Below are 21,520 nucleotides of genomic sequence, written 5' to 3'. Positions count from 1 at the left end.
TGCAGCGTCTTGGCCCTGTTGAGTGCCTGGCCCGCGCCCAGGCCCACGCCGCGCCGCTCAGGGACGCTAGGGGCGGCGCGGGGACATCAACGACTAGTAACGGCTGACGGCTCCCCGCCCGCCCGCCCTGCCGCCGCCCCCCGGCCCTGCCGCCGCCCCCCCGCCCTGCCGCCGCCCGCCCGCCCTGCCGCCGCCCCCCCCACCCCCCACCCTCCCGGAATGTGGCGCTGCCCAGCAGAGCGGGGTTGACGGCGGGACTGCTGTTGTCCTGGCTGGCAGACAGCTGGGGTACGTGCGGCTGCGGATTATTACAGACTAAGGAATCTGGTGCTGCAGCAGCAGAGAGGGGCGGGCGGACTCGCAGGAGGAGTGTGTATGTATAAGGAGGGGACAGGAGAGGAGGGGGGAGAGTTGGCAGCCATCCAGCTACCATCAGAATTAGCTCATTGTTCAATATAAGCGGTACTGGCAACCAAAATCCAGCCTGAAGGAGAGACTTTTCCTCCGGTGGGGATCCATTTTTCCTCCAGGGCTGCACTTTGGAAGAGATGCAGTCGTTCTTCCTTATACCCCCTACTCTCTCTCCACTCCACCAACTATAATTTCCTTCCGTAGCGTGCTGCTGGTTTTCAATCCACATTTGTGTTTCAGATTATGTAGAAAGGACAGAAAGCAGGGAGCGGGGGCTATTAACTGTAAGTATATGCAATTCCAATCCACATAATTATTTGGTGGTTTAATCCTCAATGTCTCTCTTACACACACACACCCCCCTCCTCTCCTCTCTCTCTTCTCTCTCTCTTCTCTCTCCTCTCCTTTCTCCTCTCTCTCTTTTCTCTCTCTCTTCTCTCTCGCTCCCCCCTCCTCTGTCTCTTTAATTTCTTTTTTTTCCTTAGCTGGACTTGGCTGCAGCTTGCCTTTCCTCCATGGTGCAGATTTCCAAACAGGCTTTCTAAAAGAATATGAAAAAATCTGCAGCATATGTATTTGACTCTTGGTCTTTATGCTTTAAGGCTGGATTTCTAGGTTGAGGCACTCTCTGCACCAATGCAGGGAGAGACGAGAAGTGGTCTGCTAAAACTCTTTTCTTTTTTTCTCGCTTTTGCAGTCCACAAACACCAAAATGCATCGTTGAACGAAATACGGTTTAGCTTTTATAGCTTGCATGCAAGGTTCTAGGATTGGGTTTTTCTTTGTTTTTTTCTCCCTTGTAAAACGAATCTCCCTCTTCTCCGCCCTGACACTGGATTCCTCTTAGGCTAATTGGATTTATTTTGTAGAAAGCATTCTTGCAGCAGCATTCTGCATTTCCGCATGTGCAGCAGTGAAATTTTGGGTGGTTCTTTCAAGAAAAGTAACGTATAACCAACTGTATTTTGATGACTGTTTAGTAATGTGCTTTCTTTCAAACGTTTCTGTATAGTTTGCAGGTTTAGATCTGTTATGTATGTATATGTGTGTGTAAACATGTGAGTCATACCTAAATACATATATGCACACCTTAAGTAAGAAATACATAAAAGAGAAGAAAAGAACTTTACTTTTTGTTCCTATATGAAAACTGATTAAGAAGGTGGGCTACAAATTCAATCAATTAAAACTGGTAATTTAAGATACTATTTCAGAGGTGAGACCTATGCTCTTTTTTGTTTCTGTTCTCTCCCTTTTTAAAATGGGGTGTGGAATATCTCTACAGAAAACTGGAGGTTATGTAATGCAGTGCCATTTCAAAAAATACCTGTTCTCTAGGCAATTACATTGTGAAAGCCTGACTTGTTTCTGGTTTGAAAAAATACATGCTTTGTAGTATGCCTAAGAACAATGGACCACCTTTACAGTAAGCATAGGGTGGTATCTTTATCTTCTTGACTGATTCCTGGGTATATTAACCTCTGCTCTTCAGAGGTGTACTAAGTGCTAAGAATAGCATAGGGTTCTGCAAATCTAGGTACGAGAGATTCCTTTGTCCTATATTTAAGCCTGCAGATATGTGTGATACATAAGCCTACATGTTGTTAGAATAATTTGCATGACTTCAGTCTTAACCATTCAAGCTTGGCTCACCCACGTTATGCTGGGAAAAAAATACCTATTAAATAATGCAACAGTTGGAATTACTTTTTTTTTTCATTTTTTTAAATTGTTTTCAGATTGTTCTCCTTGTGCTACTTGAGAGAAACTGCAATCCCAGGATTTAACAGAATCTAAAAATGGTAAGAATTGGTTGCTCTAGCAAAGAAAAAGTTGGGGTTTTTTTTTGTATAAATGCATTATTTCTCCATCCTCAATACTAATTTGTAGGACACTTTGTTGAGGCTATGGGGATTTGCCATACAATGACTGATGTACTCTGAAAACCTCCATATGTCAGTTCTTTGATTTTCTTGCATTTTTTTAATAAAAATCTGAAATCCCTCTGTGCAATAATGCTTATTTAATTGAAACAGGAAGCGTTTAGTTCATTATGAAAAATAAATGTCACAGCATATAAGAATACGTGTGAACAAAACAATAGCCAGTAATTTCCACTCAATCACCTTCTTTCCAAGAAGAAGAAATAGGTCATTCCACACTAATTAGTTAGTGAAGTATATTTATTAGACAATCAGTGAAATACATAAGATGCAAACTAAATGTTCTTGTTGTTTGGGTTTTTTGGGTGAGGTTTTGTTTTGGTTTGGTTTTTTTGGTGGGGTTTTTATTTGGGTTTTTTTTGGGGTTGTGTGTGTGTTTTTTTGTTTGGTTGTTTCGGGGTTTTTTTGTGTTTTGTTTTGGTTTTTTTTTTTTCCAAAAGGCTGGTCTTTCTTTGTAATACAAATCTGTCCCAGAAAAGTGACTAGGCCTCAGTCACAGCCTAACCGAACTTTCAGGTACTTAGCTGGGATGTATTTGTTGAACAAAATTGAATGATAACATTTCCTCCAGTGCCAATTGTGTTTATATTTTACTAATAAAACCGTATTTGTTACACTCTGAGGTGCTACTGCTTACAGATAGCTCATTTCCTCTAAATACGGTAATCTCTGAGAAGAACTGTCTGACAATCAGCAGGGCAAATAAAATTGTTTTGCACAGAAGAAGTACATAAAGTAGGCAGAATTAATTGAGATGCTGTGTTTTCCTGTGCTATTCCTGGAGATGTAGCTATCACTGAAGCCAATCTGAATAAATTTACTGACATAGATGTGCTAAGATTCAGGTGCTAAGTAATAATATTGTGGTCAGAATCTGTTAATTTGTTAATAGGTTGTCTGAATTAGTATTGTATATAGCTTAGTTTAGCCTAGACTATTTTCTGAAGTGTGAGGTTCTTAGGGACATTTTTACATGCTGTGCAGGCTGTTAAGTCCAATATATGCCTATCCATGGACCAAAAAAATATGTTCAGTTGGGCATGAAATAGCCACCAATTTTTAGCAGCAAGAGACTCTATATATCTAGCAAGGTTCTGTAATGCAGTGACTGAAATCAGAACATAAAATAGAGCTGTCGAATACAGACAATGAAATGTCTGGTACTAATGTTTGGTTTGCAGTGTAATGTGAAAAAAAAAAATGGCTCTTTTTGAAAAGTTTTTTATTTGTAATGAAAAGGCCTAATTTCACTTTTTTGTGATTGTTGATCAGAATTTTAATGTAAGAAAGACTAGCTTTTCTCCCAACTTGCAAGGCTACCTAAGATGTAGTGATACTTGGCAGAATCTTTTCCCCTACCATCATCAGGTATTTTTCCTTTCCTTTTATTTTTGGCACAATTGCACTGAATGTAATTTTCAGTCAGACCACTGATTTACTTCACTTGCAGTAATGGACAAACTTCTTTATGGCACATTTCTTATATTTATTACAAAGGTGTTTCTATCCATTGCAACCTGCAGAGGAAATTCTTTACATAACTTCTTTGCATATCAACACTTTGTCTTGGGTTCTAATTCAAATTCCCAGGGACTCCAACAAATTTAATAGACCCAATAACAATTTATAGAGTGCCCTCCCCTCTTCCCCATTCTTTCCCAAAGGAAGGGATTAGATACAGGGAGAGAGAGAGGTAAACACACTCGAATAAATCAATCTCACTCAATTTGGAAGTTAAAAGAAAAAGTTTAACAGTAACTCAGAAAGGTATTGGAGGTAGGGAAGTTTACAAAGGATAGGGAAGGGGAAAATAGCAAAATACTAAAGGTGTAAATACAACCCAAGTTGTGTGGTGGTGGTTTTGTCTGCCTCATGTCTGCCACGTGGTATGCTGGTATGCAGGCAGAGATGTGTAGAGTGAAGTGTGGTGAGAGAGAGAACGGGAAGTGTACCTCATTTTATAGGACAGGAAGTGGGGGGGAGTGGGCTAACCATCATCTGGTGGTGTGACCCACCCCTGGGGAGGGGTCAGGACCCCTAGGGTCAGGTTCAGTGTTACTCCTCCTGGAGTGTTAACCCTATACACACTTTCAACACTGAAATACATAGTTGTAAAATGGCTTGCTTTGTTTTTATTACTATATGCAAAAACTATTCTGCTCTTACTGGTCAGTGAAAGTTTAGCTGTTGTTTTTAACCTTGCAGAACTAAACATTAAAAATTGTGAAATATGACCTGCTTATTCCTTGCTAAAATACAATGTCATTAAATACTTAGATAAGCTTACAGAAAATTAAGAATTACTAGAATAAACTTGTTGAGTGAGAATAAATGAATTCTTCATTTAACTTCACTATCATACTTTCTTATTCCATGAAATATTTATTAAATTGCTAATAAATAAAAGCAAATAACTTACTTATTTTCTTAGATATTAATTTAGCATTTCCTCATACCTGGTTAATTAATCTTTCTTGGGGCTGTATAGTAATAACAACAGTGTCATCAAGAATAATTCAGACAAAGGGAAAGGGTGAAGAGTGGATTTTCTATACTTATTATGATTTTAATTCCTAGACATTTTGAGTCATCGTACACACAAGCACCTGTCCTTACTTGTGTATAATATATTTAAGTGTATAATATATTTAAGTGATTACCTGAAGGAAGGAAGATACTTTCTTATATTTATGCACAATGTAGGAAATCCTGAGGTGATTTTAATTGCTTTTGTAATTGGAAATGATAGAATTTCACTGTATCACCTTCATGGAAAGTAAATATGTTTTTAACTATAAATTTAGATTGGTTTGCTAATGAAAAAAAAATTCTAACTGAAAGAAAAAAAAATACTAGGCACATGTGAGCCAGGCACTGGAACAAAAGATCTTGTCAGAAGAGAGTAAAGAAGTTTTAGTTGCAGTTTTCTGTGGTCTTGAAGGTGACTTGAGGCAAAACCAAGAAAGGCCTCTTTTTTGGTAAATGTTTGTTTTTAAAGAAGTCACAAAGACTCATTTTAGGCACTAGACACAGTTGTCTGTTTGCTTCTTTCTCTGGAAGCATCCTCTCCTTTGTGTTCTTTTCTCTGGTTTGCATTGCTTTTCACTTCTGGACTTAAGATTATTTCTGAGAATTTGCAGTGCTGGTTCACAGAATCACAGAAACATTCAGGTTGAAAAAGATCACGAAGTCCAAATGATAATCTTACTCTGCAAGGTTCCCCTAAACCAAATCCCCAAGCACCACATCCAAGAGACTATTAAACACAACCAGGGCTGGTGACTCAACCACCTTTCTGGCAGCCCATTCTGGTGCCTGACCACTCTTCCTGTGAAAAAGTTTTTCTTAATACCTAGTCTAAACCTAACCAGTTGCAGCTTGAGGCCATTCCCTTTTATTCCGTCACGAATTACCTATGAGAAGAGACTAGCACCAACCAACTCCACAATGTCTTTTCAAGTATCTGTAGACAGCAATGATGTCCCCCCTCAGCCACCTCTTCTTCAAACTAAACGGCCCCAACTCTTTCAATTTTTCTTCATAAGATTTCTTCTCCAGGTCCTTTACCAGCATTGTTGCTCTCCTCTGCACTCGCTTCAGGACCTCCACATCCCTCTTGTATTGAGGGGACACAATCCTCAGGGGAACACAATCCTCAAGGTGTGTCCTCACCAGAGCTGAGTAGCAAGGAGACAATCACCTCCCTGCTCCTGCTGGACACAGCGTTTCTTATACAAGCCAGGATGCCATTGGCTTTCTTTGCCACTTGAAGACACCGCTTCCTCATATTGAGTTGCTTGTCAATTGGAACCCTTTAGGTCCCTATCTGACAGGTGGCCCTCTAGCCACACTTCCCCAAGCCTGTAGTGTTGCTTGTGGCCCAAGGCTTTTGGCCTTGTCAAGGCTCATGCTATTAATGTTGGCCCATCAATACAATCTATGTAAGTCCTTCTGCCTCCTTACCATCATGATGATCAACGCTGCCACCTAACTTTGTGTCATCTGTGAACTTACTGATGAAACTATGTCTTCATAAAGGTCATCAGTAAACATGTTAAAGTGGTTCCAACACTGAGCTCTGAGGAACGTCACTTGTGACTGGTTGTCAGCTGGATTTAGCTCCACTGATAACCACTCTGGGCCCATTGGTCCAGCCAGTGCTTTATCCAGCAGATCTCTGTCCAAGCCATGAGCTGCCAATTTGTCCATGAGAATTCTGTGGGGAACAATGTCAAAGGCTTTTGGAAGTCTAGGTAGACAATATCCGCAGCCTTCCCTCACCCAATAGCCAGGTCACATCATAGAAGGAGATGAGGTTCATCAGGCAGGACCTGCCCTTCATAAACCCACACTGACTAGGCTTGATCCCCTGGTTGTTCTCTATATGGTATTTAATGGCACTTGAGATGACCTGCCTGATGACCTCCCTTGATACTGAGATTACATGCGTCTGTATTAATTTATTTGCAGGTGCAGATATATTCACAACAACTTAATTTTGACTTACCTGAAAGTAAATGAAAGGTGTTCTATAACAGCTAATTAATTTATTTTTGACTTGCCATGATAGATGGCTTTCTTCTTAAGTACAGATGGTGGGGAGTTTCTAGGCAGTGTCTTGTGCAAGGTAGCTGTGTCAACCCAAAGTGAAAAAATACTGATAGGAGGTAGTTTGTGCTGAACATTTCTGTAGTGTGACCTTGCCTACTCATGAGTTTTGAGATTAGTCTATCATTTCCATTGTTGGCATTTTATTTCCCAAATAAGTTTGTGACAAAAGGAGAAAAATGAGGTGATAGCTCTTCAGAGAGAAAACAGTTGGGGGGAAATGCAGCTTGTGGTTTAGTGGGAAATGCAGCTTGTGGTTTAGTGTGAGAAAACCATTGGCTGGTACTGTAACTGTAATCTCTTTGATGGTAGTGAAGAACTGGAAGTCTAGGACTTTATCAGTTTCTTTTCTTGTGTACCCATATGCAGAATTTGGTCAAGGGAAGTAATTGAGAGGAATGAAAGGTAAGTGGATTTGGCCATCTAAATGTGTAGATTGTGCTTTTCTACTATGAGTATGTATTATTCATGAGGAATACATTGGGTGGAGTTTGCTCAATTCTTCTTGGTTCCTGAAAACTTTTGAAGGATTAAAGCTTTTCTAGCTTAAAAACTAAGCATAAATACAAATTCATTTTTTGTGAAGTCAGCTCTTCAGCTGTGCAGAAAAAACACCTTTATTTGACTATGATTAGAAAAATTTGAAATGGGATTTTTGTAATTTTTGTTGAAAGCTTCAGATACTCAGATATTGTGGATATTCCTGTGGTACAGGTCATACATGTACTAAAAGGCAAAAGCTACACATATGTGTGTCTCTATCCAGTCACAAATAAGCATGCTCTGAGTGCTAAAGTTCTGTAACTGTGTATCAGCACCATTTGCCTCAGCCAGCAGAATTTTTTTTAGGAAGTTTCTTGCAAAAACAGGAATAAGAATTAATATATGCCTTCTACACCTATACTACAGTCATAACATTGTTGGTGAAGGCTTTAGAGCCTAAGAACCTCAAAATATTTTTTTTTTCCTCTTTGGAATACTGTTTTGCTCCTTGTGTGTATGGCTAAGGAAATGGGAGAGGAACTGTAGTTACTGGTCTTAGAATGACTTCATAAACATAATACAATTGGTGTAATTGATTTGTACAGGATATTTTAATAAAAATATTTTAAAATAGTTCTATTTTGTTTTTATTTCAAATACTTGTTCAGTAAGCCATATTGGTTGAGGGTACAATTTGGAAAGGTGCAGGAACGTTTATTTAAAATGTTTAATGTACAGTAGTAGAATGAGTCATTGTTTGAGTATTACATGAATTCAGTTTAGACTACTTGTCTGGCAAATTCAGGGCAGCTCTGCTGACTGGAATTCCTGTGTGGATGTTTTTGGAAGGATTCCTGATTTGTGTAAATACTGCATTAAAAAAAAAAAAAAACAAACACTCTCAGAAGAGGTAGTTTTCTCATCCTGCAGGAAAAAAGGTTACTGGATTAATTTTGTAAAACACTAACCTTACTGTCTGTCTACCTGTGTAGTGTACCTGTGTGGGAATTAACTGAAAAAAACTAAAAATCAGAACATAGAACTGAAGATTGTATAAGCCTAGGTTTAATATATATGTTGTCAGAATGAACTGAATTCTTGCAGCACTGGTATTTAGAAGGCATACATTGGCATTATACACCTAGTCAAAATAATAAGTTAGGAAAAAATCTTCTACTTTTGTTTTGACATGATGATATCTGTGTTAAATCTCTACCGTGAAAAAGTGTAAGTTTAAAAAACTCTATCCCTGCCGGCAGAATAAAATCCTGTGGAAATATTGGTAAATGTCCTTAACCTTAGTATCTCATCTAAATAAAGGCACTGTGAGCAAAACCCAGAAACAGTCCTTGGCAGGAAAAGTTAATTTCCTCTGTGTGTGCTCATTAGATGAGTCTTAGAACCCATGAATATTTTATTACTTTCAGTTTATAGGATACACATGCTACTATTTGTATTTTCGTGTTCATAGTTAGTACAAAGATAGTTAAGATGCATTAAATAATACTAGATAATGGCAATGTAGTGTCTAGGTAATCCTCATGTTTCAATCACCTGTTACAATATCAATAGTGGTCGTTAAATTTATTTTAATGAGTTAAGTACTGGCTGTACAGTGTGATTCCGTCTCCCATTTCCATATACATCACTGGGGCTTTTAATATTTGGCCTGAAAGAGACTGGTTGCGCAAGGGGTGGGCATCTTATTAGAGAAAAGGCTTTTGTGGCTGGGCTTTCCAGGAACCCAGTTGTAAGAGGCACTGAGCTTGCTGTCGCTTGGAGTACATCACTTTTTGGATTTCTGTTTGTCTTTCTGGTATGTGTGAGAAACTAAAAACTCTCTTAGTCTAAAGCAAGGTACTAAGTCTTCTGTAAGTTACAGAATTCAGGCCATTAATTTAGAGAAATTATAGGAAATTAAAAATTAAACACATTGTGGGATTCATTTAGGGTATACATTTTGTATACCCTAAAACTGGTGGGAGAGAACTAAGACACCAGAGGAAAAACACTATTCTGGGCTGTCTCTGTTCTTACACTGTCATAGGATTGCCCTGCTGGCCACTATACTTGTGTGTATTTCCTTTATAACCAAAATTTGGTGGAGCAAAGACTGAGAGAAACGGATTTTTTGGTCAGCCCGTGGCCATATTACTTTTTCCTTCTCTGTTACACCAGTAATTTGTCAGTGTTGAGTAAGAAACTACTGAAGAACTTCACTGTGCAGCCTTTAGTTCTGAATTTTACTGCTGTATTGCATGTGCACCTCTTGTAGCAAGATGCTTCTACATCTTATGGAGTTACCATTAGGTGTAGACACAAAGAGTTACTAATTAAACTTTAGTTTACCTTGCTGCACCTGAAGAGCAATGTAGTTGCATGAAAAGTACTATTAAAGAGCTTGTTAGTGTTGTTGCTGCAGTGTTGTTAGTGTTGATGCTGCTTTATGTGTAATAAGTAATATTACAGTATTATAGTACAAAGACAAATGAGTGGAAAGTGTCTTGGATTTCAGTGGGTTTTGAGTTTGATTTTGTGGAGGGTTTATTTAGGTATTTTGATTTCTGTAATATTTTATGGTTTGAGACTCCATGCATGAATATTTACTGGTGGAATAAAGTAGCTCATAGCCATTTTATTGATTAGTGGAATTTTCCATATAAAACACATTTCTTTCTTGTTGCTGTTCCAGAAAAATTGCAGGGTTGTGTTTGGATTTTTTTGTTTGTTTGTTTGTTTTTGAAGTAGCGTGATCCTTTGCTAATGAGTGTCTTTGTTAAATTCATGAATGCAGTAGAACTGAGATGAGATTTTATGATAGCATTTGCAGTGTACCACTTGATTTTTTTTTTTCTCTTTATATGCATGGTAAATACTAAGAATGTTTTTCAGTGTTTTTTGCATATTAATGCAGTAAAAAAAGCAGCATGAAAGCAGTGACAGCAGACAAGCTTGATTCATCCCAGCTAGTGCAGAAAAGTGAAATTCATCTCTGCTAAAAATTGCATTGCACTCAGATGAAATAAGGAGGAGTCCTCTCCAGGGAAAAAGAAAGTGTTTTCTGTAACTAGCCTCATTCAACATATGTACCGTAAGACAGGTAAAGTTTCTGATGAGAGTTTTTACAAGCGAAATATATGGCAAGAGTGTGCTGACTGTATGCTCAGGCTAACTTAGCTTGTGTTTTCCCCCTCAACAATATACTTGAGCAGTTTTGGAGTCCAGTGGTCACTTAAGAGACTTGGAAAAACACGCCTGCTCCAAGTACTTCACATCTACTAGCATAATTTCTGTCAGCAATGCAGTCTGCATTAGCAGAAGTCATTACTCTTCAAAGCATGTTCCAGGAAATATTTCAAAGTCAGATGCATGTCATGGGATGCTTTAAGTACATATATATAATATGCTGTCTGTATAGTGTGGATGGGAACAGGAGTAAATTCTTTGATATATCTGAGCCTGAGTAGATGGCAGCAGATGCTTTAGTGTAACCTGGAAAAGAGATCTTTTAAGAACAATGAAAGAAATAGTGGATGAAGATTGGTTTATATGAGAAGTTTTATACTTGAAATCCAGAAAAAAAATATAAGGGCATATCCTTATTTTGTGTATGGAAAGACTAGATCACATTCTGTGAACTTGGCAGAAATTGAAGAAATGAAGGACAAGGACTGCAAAAACAACCTAATGAATAAACTTGCTAATTTATATGCAGCATAGAGAGGGGTATACAAGAAAAAGTGTATTTGTCTCATTTAGGCTTTTTCATCTCTTGTGTTATCATGTGTTTGAATCATCAGATATGGAGGAATAAAATCAGCAGTACTTTCCCCATAAAAAGGCAAAACCAGATAAGGATGCTGGATTGTTACTCTAATGTCAGGTTAAGTCTCACCAGAAAGGTGGGACATTGGAACAATTCTAGTCAGGAGGAGGATGGTCACATAATTCATCAGTGCTTTCAAACTATTTCCCTGCCTTTATCTGTTGTGCAGAATTAACCAAGACTGTAAATTATATGTTTTTGCCCAATGGTTTTTGAGTGTACATGGCACCAGTGTGGAAGGTGGGACTGATAGAAAAAACTTCCTCCCTGACAGTATACCAAAAGAGTGAAGACAGGTTATTATGGATTACTGTAGCTATACCTCAAGAACAGGCTCAGACTTGTTATGCAGAGCAAGCTGTGGTTTCTGATGTTTCAGTAGGAAAAACTTCACACTGAGCAAGTTTCAGAATCAGGTTATTACAATAGCCACATCCAATTTGACTGAGAGTACATTTTCTTTGATACAACAAAGATTCATCAAAACTTCACAGACTATTTGAAATAAGGAGCAATGACGACCACTCTTGAAGTAGCCTTCTCCAGAAGACAGAGCTTACTGGTAGCAGACTGCTGCCCAACTAAACTCTTGAGAAGCAACAATCATTTAGCTAGCAGTTGCTGTATGTATCAAGTACTGCATGCTAGGTTTGCAACACAATGGACATTAATATTATATACTTACATAATGTTCCTCTCACAATGATAAAAATAAACTGTGGCATATGAGAATGCTAATGTAAGTGCATTGTTTGCAACACAAGCTTACCTCTCACTTCTGTTTAAAATAATAATTTTTTTTTTTACCATTATTTTATGTTCCGGCTCTGGTGCAGTAAGATTTTCTGTTTATGAATCTCAGTTGTGATGGTGGGACTGTTGGCTAGAAAGAGAACTTCTTACTGCAGCGGAAAGCATTTTGGGTTTTCAGAAGTGATACAATGTGCTGCAAAATGTCATTATAGCTCAAAACACCTGGTAACTAAAAGTTGTTGAAAACTGTAATAGTATAACTTTTAGCGTAGTGGGCAACTTTGTCATAATTTGTTACCAAAAATTTGCATTTATTTTGGAAGACAATCTTGTAGACACAGTGATGCTGAAACAAGCCACAAAGGAAATAATCTACATATTTTCCTCTTGGAGCCTTAATACCGCTGATTTATATAATTGCAATGCAGTGACAAATCCTTGAACTGCTTTAAAGAAATGTAGATGAAGAAATGAGGAGCAGCATTTCTTTCTGGCTCTGCAGCCCATCATCCACAGACCATGGTAGGATGATGGCTTCTCCCCCTTCTGTATTAGTCACTGAGGCACAGAGTTACCACAGTAGCACAAGCAGAGTTTTAGTGCTGTGGTGAGAAAGACTCTGCCCTTTTCTCAACTCTGTGGTTTTACTTCTCAGCACAATGCCATCTGTGTCAGCTGTTAGACTGCTAATCCATATAGTAAAGCTTTTGTATTTCTTTCTTCCTCTTTTAGGTACACTAGTGCTCAATTACTAAAGATGATGACCTTTTATTTGGAGTTAGGAATATTTACAGTACTTATAATTTCCTTTTTGTTTTCATTCCTGTCCTCCCCTCAGGCCAATTTATGTGAGAAAGAAGTGATTTGAAACTTTTTAAAAGGAGTGATCCACTCTTATAATCAATAGATGAAGGTTACTATCTTGATTCTTTTCCTAATGATTATCAAATACTGAGGTTACCAGTTTGAGTCAGCATACGACACTGAACGCACTGTGTAGACTTACTGTAATTTTGCCTTTCAGTCCACTGTAAGATTCAGTAATTCTGTTCAGAATCTTGATACTTTCATTATGCAAGCTTCTTCTTGCATAATATTCACACGGGAAGCACTGAGAAATTAAAATACGGTGTGTATCAGTGGAAACACTCATTTAGAAGTGTTTGCTCCATGCTAACTGCTGAAATATTGTAAGGCTTACATCCTACTCTGTAATGGAGCATTGCTTTGCACTGTTTCTCTCTATAGCTCATCTTGCAACATCAGTTGTTCTGAACTGCTGTAATCACCTAATTTTTTTTTTCTTTTTTCCCCTCCTGGTCGATTGAAGGAAGTCCTAAGTGGATTGTTATACACAGGCATCTTTTTTTCCCATTTCAGAATCTTTCTCCACTTATCCAGGATACGAACTGATTCTTTAGCCTTTCAGCTCTGCACACATGGGAGATACCTGAAGTTCTTTGGCTGCCCATTCAGGACTTTGGTTAGTTACAACAGAACAGTTACTGCACATGGAGCAGGATTGCATGATGGTTATCTACAAATACTGGCCACGATAGTTGTTTTTTTAACCAATATTAAGGAAATAGGAATTATGTAGGGTGTCTTGGTGGAATCTTGTCTTGTTCATTTTTTTGGGAGCATTAGATGTATCTTAGAATTTACACTTTTTTTCCCCTGCTTTGTTCCCAGGATTTACACTAAAGCCGTGTTCTCTCATTCTCTCTGAAGTCTTATGAATTTAATTTTAAGATATTTTCTTTGTCATTTAACTACAGGTGCTTACTTTTTTCCTATTAAATTATTATTAACAATGACAAGGCCCGTAGGCTAACCTCAGACTCTGTGGAAAATAGAGAAGCATGTATTCCTCATAATAAGTAGTACTGTATTCTGATGCTTATTCCTTCCTCCTAAGGAAAATACACACTTCTGTATACTTTGCTGATTTGAGTGTGCATATCCTCTGAGTAGAGCTGAACTGTTTCCCACAATGAGTTTTCATACAAAAAGAAGACTACACAATAAAATCAAGGCCTAATTGCAGGATGGGTAATCACTGATTATAAATAGCAATGGGAGAACTCAAAGGTTATTTAGCATCTTTCATTCAAATATTCAGTGTGAACATTAAGTAATTAATTGAGTACTCTGTTCTGCATATTAATTACTCTATGTCAACAATAACCTGAGAATTTAATGGCTTGTATGAGTTCATGTAGCAGTCTAAAATAAAAAATAAAATCTGATGCTTTAATAAGTGTAAAGCACACTGCAGAAAATCATGGGAGAATGTATTAGAGCAGGCATTGCGTTAGAGTCTGTATTTTAGATTTCTCTCCTCAGTTTAGTACAGTTCAGGATTTTTTTCTTGTAAAGATGATTCAAGTAGTTTTCAGATAATGTATCCAGGCTGCTATGAGTCAGTGTGCAGCTCCACAGAAATGAAAACAGTAGTATGCAGATGAGCAGAGATGGCCCACTAGGAATTTAAGGGACAAGGCAATTCTTGATCCCCAAAGTAAAACATTGACAGTCTGAAATTTGGGTATTGTACAGGAAGAGTTCAGTTCACAAAACTCAAAAGGCCCATGACACAAATCTATCAGGAAAATAAATATAAGATGTTCAGCATTGTATGTAGACTGTGTTTGACCACTTCAGTTTTTAATGAGAGTGAGATGAAGAAATGCTCTCATCTTCATCCTAACAGCTGAGCAGCTGAAGCACAGGATGTTTTCAGCTCAGATCGACTGCAGGGACTCACCCAGCTTCCTACTGTAATCAGTGGCTGTCTTTGGATCTTACCTATATTGCATAGGACAATTGTCCTGTAGCATACATGGTCTAGTACCTTAACCATTAAATCCTGCTTCAAGCTGTTTTTATCATATGGCTCTTAAAATGTGTTGGAATTCCTTTAATGTCTAAAATGTAAGTGCTAAACCAGAATTACAGCTGCATCAATGATCTGAGCATAAGACACAGCTAGGTCTCTGAGCCAAATTGGCTGTGTCTTGATTTTAATAAAGTGGTCCGTCACATGAACACAGTTTGATTGTATTTGATGAATCTGTCTTTGTTAGTAAGAAATTATACATATTTATGTCACGACAGGTTAATCAACCAAGGTTAACAGTTTGGATGAGCCAGAAGATCTTTTCAACCAGCCAAAGGAATGGGGAATTTCCAAAGGTAAAAAATACTTATCTAATTTGTTTCATCTAATAAAGAGTTTACCAAGATTTTTTTTTCTGAAAGGAAATCACATTGAAAGTTCAATGGATTTTATGTTATAACTGTTTTAAGAGTGCAGTCAGGTTTCATGATTTTATCATGAGTCTTACGGTATTCTGTTTTTCTTAAAGCCTCATCTCCCTGAGCCAGGCAGTTAACTGAAGATTTCAGCTTTTATTTTAGAATTATGCCTTTAGCCTTCAGGCTTGCAGAAAACGTGGACTCTTGCTGGCTATATACCAGAGGAAAACTTAGTAATTTTGAAAACCTTATGTTTTTTAAGTCTGCCACATGATTTTGCAAGCTTGAAATCTCATTTTTGAATGCTTGATTTTCACAGTTTTCTTCTATGAATGCAGATGAAACAGTCAATGATAATGTAAAAATGGAGCTTTTATTCTTTAATTATATATTACGCTTGTGCTTTACCCGGCTTGAGTAACAAGCATGCAAAACCTAGCAGTTTTCATCAAGTTTGATAAGATACACCCCAATGCAAATGCAGAAGATATGGCTTGTCATTAAAAAAACATAAGTTCTGTTATTGCTGGTTTCCTACATGTGAAACTGGATATGAAATTTGAGTGGGGAGAATACAGTTATTCATAACTGTACTTGTTCTATTTTTCTATTTCATTAATGACGGAAAATCTGGCAAACAAAAAAATGGGAGGTAAGTAAAATAGAGAGCATATGGAAATTTATTTTGATTAATTTTCAATTATTATGTAGACTCCAGCTCCTTGGTAGCAAAACTTGGATGTTCATCTGGGTAACACTGTATTTTCCACATTTTGAAAAGCAACTTTAAAAGATTTATAGCTGGGTATATTTGCTGTCTGTAATTTTATGACACGTGCCAGCATGTCAATCTTGAAAATATCATCTATGTCTGCCTATATCTCTCTCTGCATATATATGTACATAGTGCCAGTAGTAACATCCAAAGCATTTCAGAAAATCAGCTGAGCAGCAATGCCAGATTATGAGATATGAGCTGTATGTGGTCATACTTACATTAAATGAATTTGCTAATTTTTCTTAACTCTGTGTTAACTAGGTGATTATTATTAAATATTACAAAATCTTATGTGAGCAGCTTTTAGTAAGTTGTCATTCATCATTAAGGAAAGTTGTTCCTGAGGCAGAGGAATAAAGCTGTGAATGGTATGCAACACTGTTAGTAATAATGCTGTATTATATTTAGTTTATAAACAGCCATATTTTGATGCTGTGTATTATCAAAAGAGGTCTTTCTGAAGTAGTCAAAATATGCTTGGTTTTCTGTAAAGTTATTAGATTGCTGTTTTTTAAATACAAGACTTTTTCCTAGCCTTTATGTAAGTCTTTAAAAGCTTTTTGGCATGTTCTTACAAGGATCAGTTTCGAACTAGCTCCAAATTTTATTTCACAATTGATCCTCAAAACTGACTTTAGTATTATTAGCTGCACACAGTCCAGTTTATAAGAAGCACAGCTTCCAGTATCAGCCTTAACAGAAACTGGATGTTTTGGAATCTTAATTTTTTTTTTCATCTATAAAATTGATCAGGGTTAACTGCTGAAGAAGATTAGAAAAGTGCTCAGTCCTTCAGCTCAACAGTTTTAGGTATTCCATGCTAAATACCTTGAACTACTGAAAGAATGCAGTAAAATTAATAGATTTTTTAAAAACTTAGATAAAAATGCTTTTTGTTTTCATGAAACTAACAATAGCAAATTATAACTTCTTAAGGATATTATTTCCAGATCTAGAAGGGTCATATGGGACTTTTTTCCTTATGATTGTATGGCAGAATTACTGGGCTGAGAATGTTTTCACAGCTGAAAAGGAACTACCCAGCAGCAATGCTTTTGGAAATTTGTCCAGACTTTTGGTCTGTATGGTGTGCCCGTTTAAGTTTCTACTTCTCATACACAAATAGCAAATTTAGTCAACGTAAAAACAAGAATATTGTTGTGACAGTGGGGTTTTCTACAGTGTTGTGAGGACACATATTTCTGCAGTTACCAACGTGTAACTGTTGTGTTTTCATTCAGAAGTATTTTGAAAAATACAGAGTTTAGGTCTAGCAAAGGCAATCTATGTTTCTATTCCCACTTTTTCCTCTGCCTTGTGAAGCTCTTCTGCACATGTTTGCAGTTTCTCCATTTCAGGATGCCCCAAAGGCAAAGGGCAACATTTACCCCTAAGAAAATACTTTGCTCTATGTTCACCCTTAAAACTACTCATGGAAGTGTTAAGCACAGAGCGTTGAGACGAGACCATCAAACTGAAACCATCATTCAGTAAACTGTGATAAAGACAGTGAGAAAGCCATGGGGTGACTTTATTCCCAGCACAAGTAAAAGTGAAAAAATTGTCCATTCCAGTTAAAATTATGGCCTTGAGGAGCCAGGAAAGGAAAATTGCTAGAATTTGCACTTTTATTTTTGGTAGTTGTGAAACTGCTGATTCCTAATTCATAAGTTCATAACTCTCACATCAGAAGAAAATGCACTTGGAGAAAAAATTTCAGTTTCTTAAATGCATTCTACTTATGTGACAAACATAATCTTAAGCAATTGTAAAACACCTTTACAATTCTGATTTCTCAAACACAGACATTTTTTCCCTCATGACTTAGAAGATATTAGTACCTATACAAATTAATTTTGTTTATGAGCCCCCCAATGACATACTATGAGCAAAGTACTTTAAGCATGTGCTTAGCCTTTAGTCTTCTGCGATTTAAACCAAAATATATTTAAATACTTTGCTGAATAGCTTACAGACTTCAGCCAGTGAATGGTTAAGTATGGCTAATGAAAACCTATCTGAGGTAGGTGGCTAATATCGCACACTATCTCCCTGTTTATCCAGAGACAAGTAACACACTAGTGTCTTTTTAGAGTGCTCTTTTCAATTAAGTTCTATAGGAAAGTTACTATGGTAGTAATATGGTAGCTGCTTAAGTTGCAGTGCAATTAGAAAATGAGAGGTCTAAGCTGTAAAAGGTTCTCTTAATAATAAGATGATCTTTGAACCCTGCATGCACTTTTATATTGGGGGCCAAGTAAAGCCATAGAATTGAGATTTGACTTAAAATAAAGGAAACAAATTAATTTATTGGCAGAAAATACCATTAACATTAGGTTTTGGATTACCCAAGTTAGTGCTGGGTTACATTTCTTAAGAGGCTTGGTTCCATCTTTTGATTTGTGGCCATAAGTTTTGTGTTCATGACACTGAGACTCTCTCTGCCTTCTGTGCTTCACATGCTAGACCTGAGCTGTGCCAGATGTTATGAAGCGTAAAGAAGTGACTTGGTTTGGTAGGAGTGAGAGAAATAACTTTGATGAATAGTATAAAGATGTATAAAGCTGATCACAGTGAGCTGCAGAAAGCATTGCCATTACGTAGCTTCTTCCCCTGTAACTTTGAAAGGAAGGTTGTGCTCTCAGCTGCCAAAAATGTCCATAGTCCTCAGTTCAGCAGTGGAGGGTGGTTGCTGGCTCAACCCTTTTGCGTTCTGGCTGCTGGGGTGCAGGCATTCCTCTTCAAGTTAAGAGTTTCTCTCAGGTGCTTGCATAGTTTTTAAACAATCTTTTGCCCTCTGTGGCATTAATATTTATAATTGATTCAGCCATGTTTAGTAGATAGTTACTTCTGAACTAAAGCTAGGAAACTATGTAAAACTTAGGATAGGAAAAAGGAGGGCTCTATGGAACCAACTTCACTCAAGCACAGCTAATACCATTTTTTCATCTTCACAGGGAAGACTCCCCATCTCAAAGGAAGTAAACCGAAAGAAGAATAGTGAGTCAGAAGAGGCATGTCTGGTTCCAGTAAATGACTGTGGACACCATTTCACCAAAATCAGCTACCTCTGCTCTTTTTAGTCATAATTTCTCCATTTGTATTACATACGGTGTATGGGTTTTATCAGGTCATGGTGTCATATGTTGGGAGTTGCCTCTGTGTAAATCATCAAGTGTAAGAAGAAACTATGGGACTCTGAGCCTTTCTTTAGAGAATAACAGCGAACAAACGTGTACCATAAAAACAGTTTTTAATATTCTGAATCAAGCAAAAGCTCTCAGAATTTCACACTGTGAATCCATGTTTACAAACACTACAGGTGGGCCCTCAGGCCTGGTTCTACCACAGCAATGTCTTCCACTGCTCAAACTCCACTGGTCACATGCAACTGGTAAATTACTCTCTCCATTTCCACCATCCCAATCTGCTTCTTGCAGAGGCTGAGAGTCCCCCGTTTTTTTTTTTTCGTTTAGATATAACAAGCCTAGTAGTTTATTTTCAGTTCTCTGTATATCTCTATATTTTATCCATGTACTCTGATGTATAGAAGTAGTATGAAACTCATGGTTTCCTTGTGGTAAGTGATTGTGATGCTGCCACGGGATTTGAGACACTGATGATTGGTGCTATTTTGGACTTTAAATATGCTCCTTGGCAAGGTAGCTCTGATGGAGTTATTTTTTATTTCCCTGTTCTGAGAAGGTGTTGGTACTTTGTTTTTCTGAGTGTTATTTAGATTGGACTGACTTGTTTACTTGTGTCTTCAGTGTGGCTTTCTTATTCAGTGCTGTAGGTGAGTACTTAATAGTGCACAAGTGAGGAACTGATTTCCTATCAGGGTCCACTCACAAACATGCAGTTACAGTGGGAGCAATCACAAAACTGTAATTTACGTAAAATATCCTTTTACCTACCTAAAGGAAAAAGATGAGCAATAATTTTCCATCAATCTCTCAAAATCACTTGTTTTTTTTCTAAATAAAAGGCATTTTTTTAAAAGAAGGGACAAGTTCAGATGTCCTCTTCAAATCTATAAAATGGGGATATAGTAAGAAAAACACAGCAGATTTCTGGGAGGAAAAAATTCTTAAAAGGAAGGAAAAGAGTACATACCCACATGTTAACATGTGGACTTTACATTTTTGTTCTTGCTCCCAGACACTATTATCAATACTAATACAACACAAACCCCAAAACTAATCAATATCATCTACTCATGGAGTGTTGCTGTGTTAGACACAGTCTGAAAGCCCACCTTAATTTTTATATCTCTGTCTTTTAGCTCTTCCTTTTACAGGACAGGCCTTGTTCTGAACTGTTTTAGCTTCTGACTGTTAAATACCAATGCATGTACTACACTTCCTAGATTCCTCTCCTTTCTCCAACTTCTGTATGCCTCTTCTTGTACATTTTATTTTCCAGTAGATTAGGTATGTCTACTGTGCTGTATATAGAGCAAGAGGTAATATTCAACAGTTGTGGCATTTATGTATAGTTGCAGTAGTGTACTGCTGAAAATGCAGGCTTTTGTAACAATGTGATCTTCAGTAATGCACTACAAGTACCCAATGTATTTCAGCTGTTTTAGTAGGATTTGTTCAATAAATATGCAAGCTCTAAGGGTAGCAGTGGATATCTCTGTCTGTTTATTCCAATAAGAAGAGGCTCCTTTTCTGTTTTGTTTTGCACCTGCTATTTACATGACTTATGAGTTTTTTCCCTGCAATATCTGGTGAAGTAAAAGTTGATTTGTTTTGTTGTCTGCTAGACAGTAGGTATCATGATAACATAAATGCCAGACATGGATGGAAAGCAATACCTGCTGGACAATGGTAGTCATGCATTTCAGAGTTGAGACTGGTCAGATATGACACTTGATGCTATTTTTAGTAATCCCAGTAGGAGGCTGTGGGGCTGTGCATAGCAAACACCTTATATTTGATTTTCTGCTTCTGATAAATGAAGCCAAAAGGCCATTTTCCTAGTATGTGACAATTTCTTTTAAAATATTTTGTTTGGAGGGGTAAAAAGTAGTACGTTTATTTCCAAGTTTTTGAAAACATAGTTTTCATTTTAGAATAAGAAAACAGCAGCATTTAAAAAAGAATAAATAAACACTGAATAAATACCAGATACAGGTCTGATCCTGAGGTTTTCTAGTCATGAGACCAAACATATGCCCTTACTATCTATCCCACTCCATGAATTTACATAAGGATTGAATTTGGTTTAATGACTTCAGCTGTATCAGGAAAACCAAAGCACACACAGTGCCTGATCCCTGTGGCATTTGATCTCACCATAGCAAACAGTGCAAACAGCAGTATATTTGGGCTAAAGGTAACTCCTGGTTTGAAAGCAATTTTAGCTTAACTTAATATATGTATATACATAGAGCCATTATACATATATACACACATATACATACTTAAATATACACATAAATAAAAAATATGA

General features: G+C 37.4%; 1 protein-coding gene across 2 annotated transcripts; it reads left to right on the top strand.

The window, feature by feature from the left end:
• The first annotated feature begins 206 nt into the window (after positions 1 to 206).
• NREP (neuronal regeneration related protein) lies at positions 207 to 20,688 on the top strand. Of its 2 annotated transcripts, XM_064140737.1 has the most exons (5): positions 207 to 288; positions 652 to 695; positions 2,151 to 2,213; positions 15,142 to 15,219; positions 19,018 to 20,688. In XM_064140737.1, the coding sequence occupies exons 3-5, from the start codon at positions 2,211 to 2,213 to the stop codon at positions 19,141 to 19,143; spliced, it is 207 nt and encodes a 68-aa protein (XP_063996807.1). In that variant the 5' UTR covers positions 207 to 288; positions 652 to 695; positions 2,151 to 2,210; the 3' UTR covers positions 19,144 to 20,688. The 2 variants fall into 2 exon arrangements, with proteins under 2 accessions (XP_063996807.1, XP_063996806.1); XM_064140736.1 differs by lacking the exon at positions 207 to 288 and having other exon boundaries at positions 375 to 695.
• Positions 20,689 to 21,520: the final 832 nt, after the last annotated feature.

The sequence above is a fragment of the Pogoniulus pusillus genome, chromosome Z, assembly GCF_015220805.1.
Source record: "Pogoniulus pusillus isolate bPogPus1 chromosome Z, bPogPus1.pri, whole genome shotgun sequence".
Taxonomy (NCBI): Eukaryota; Metazoa; Chordata; class Aves; order Piciformes; family Lybiidae; genus Pogoniulus; species Pogoniulus pusillus.
This window is presented reverse-complemented; position numbering and strand designations above follow the sequence as displayed.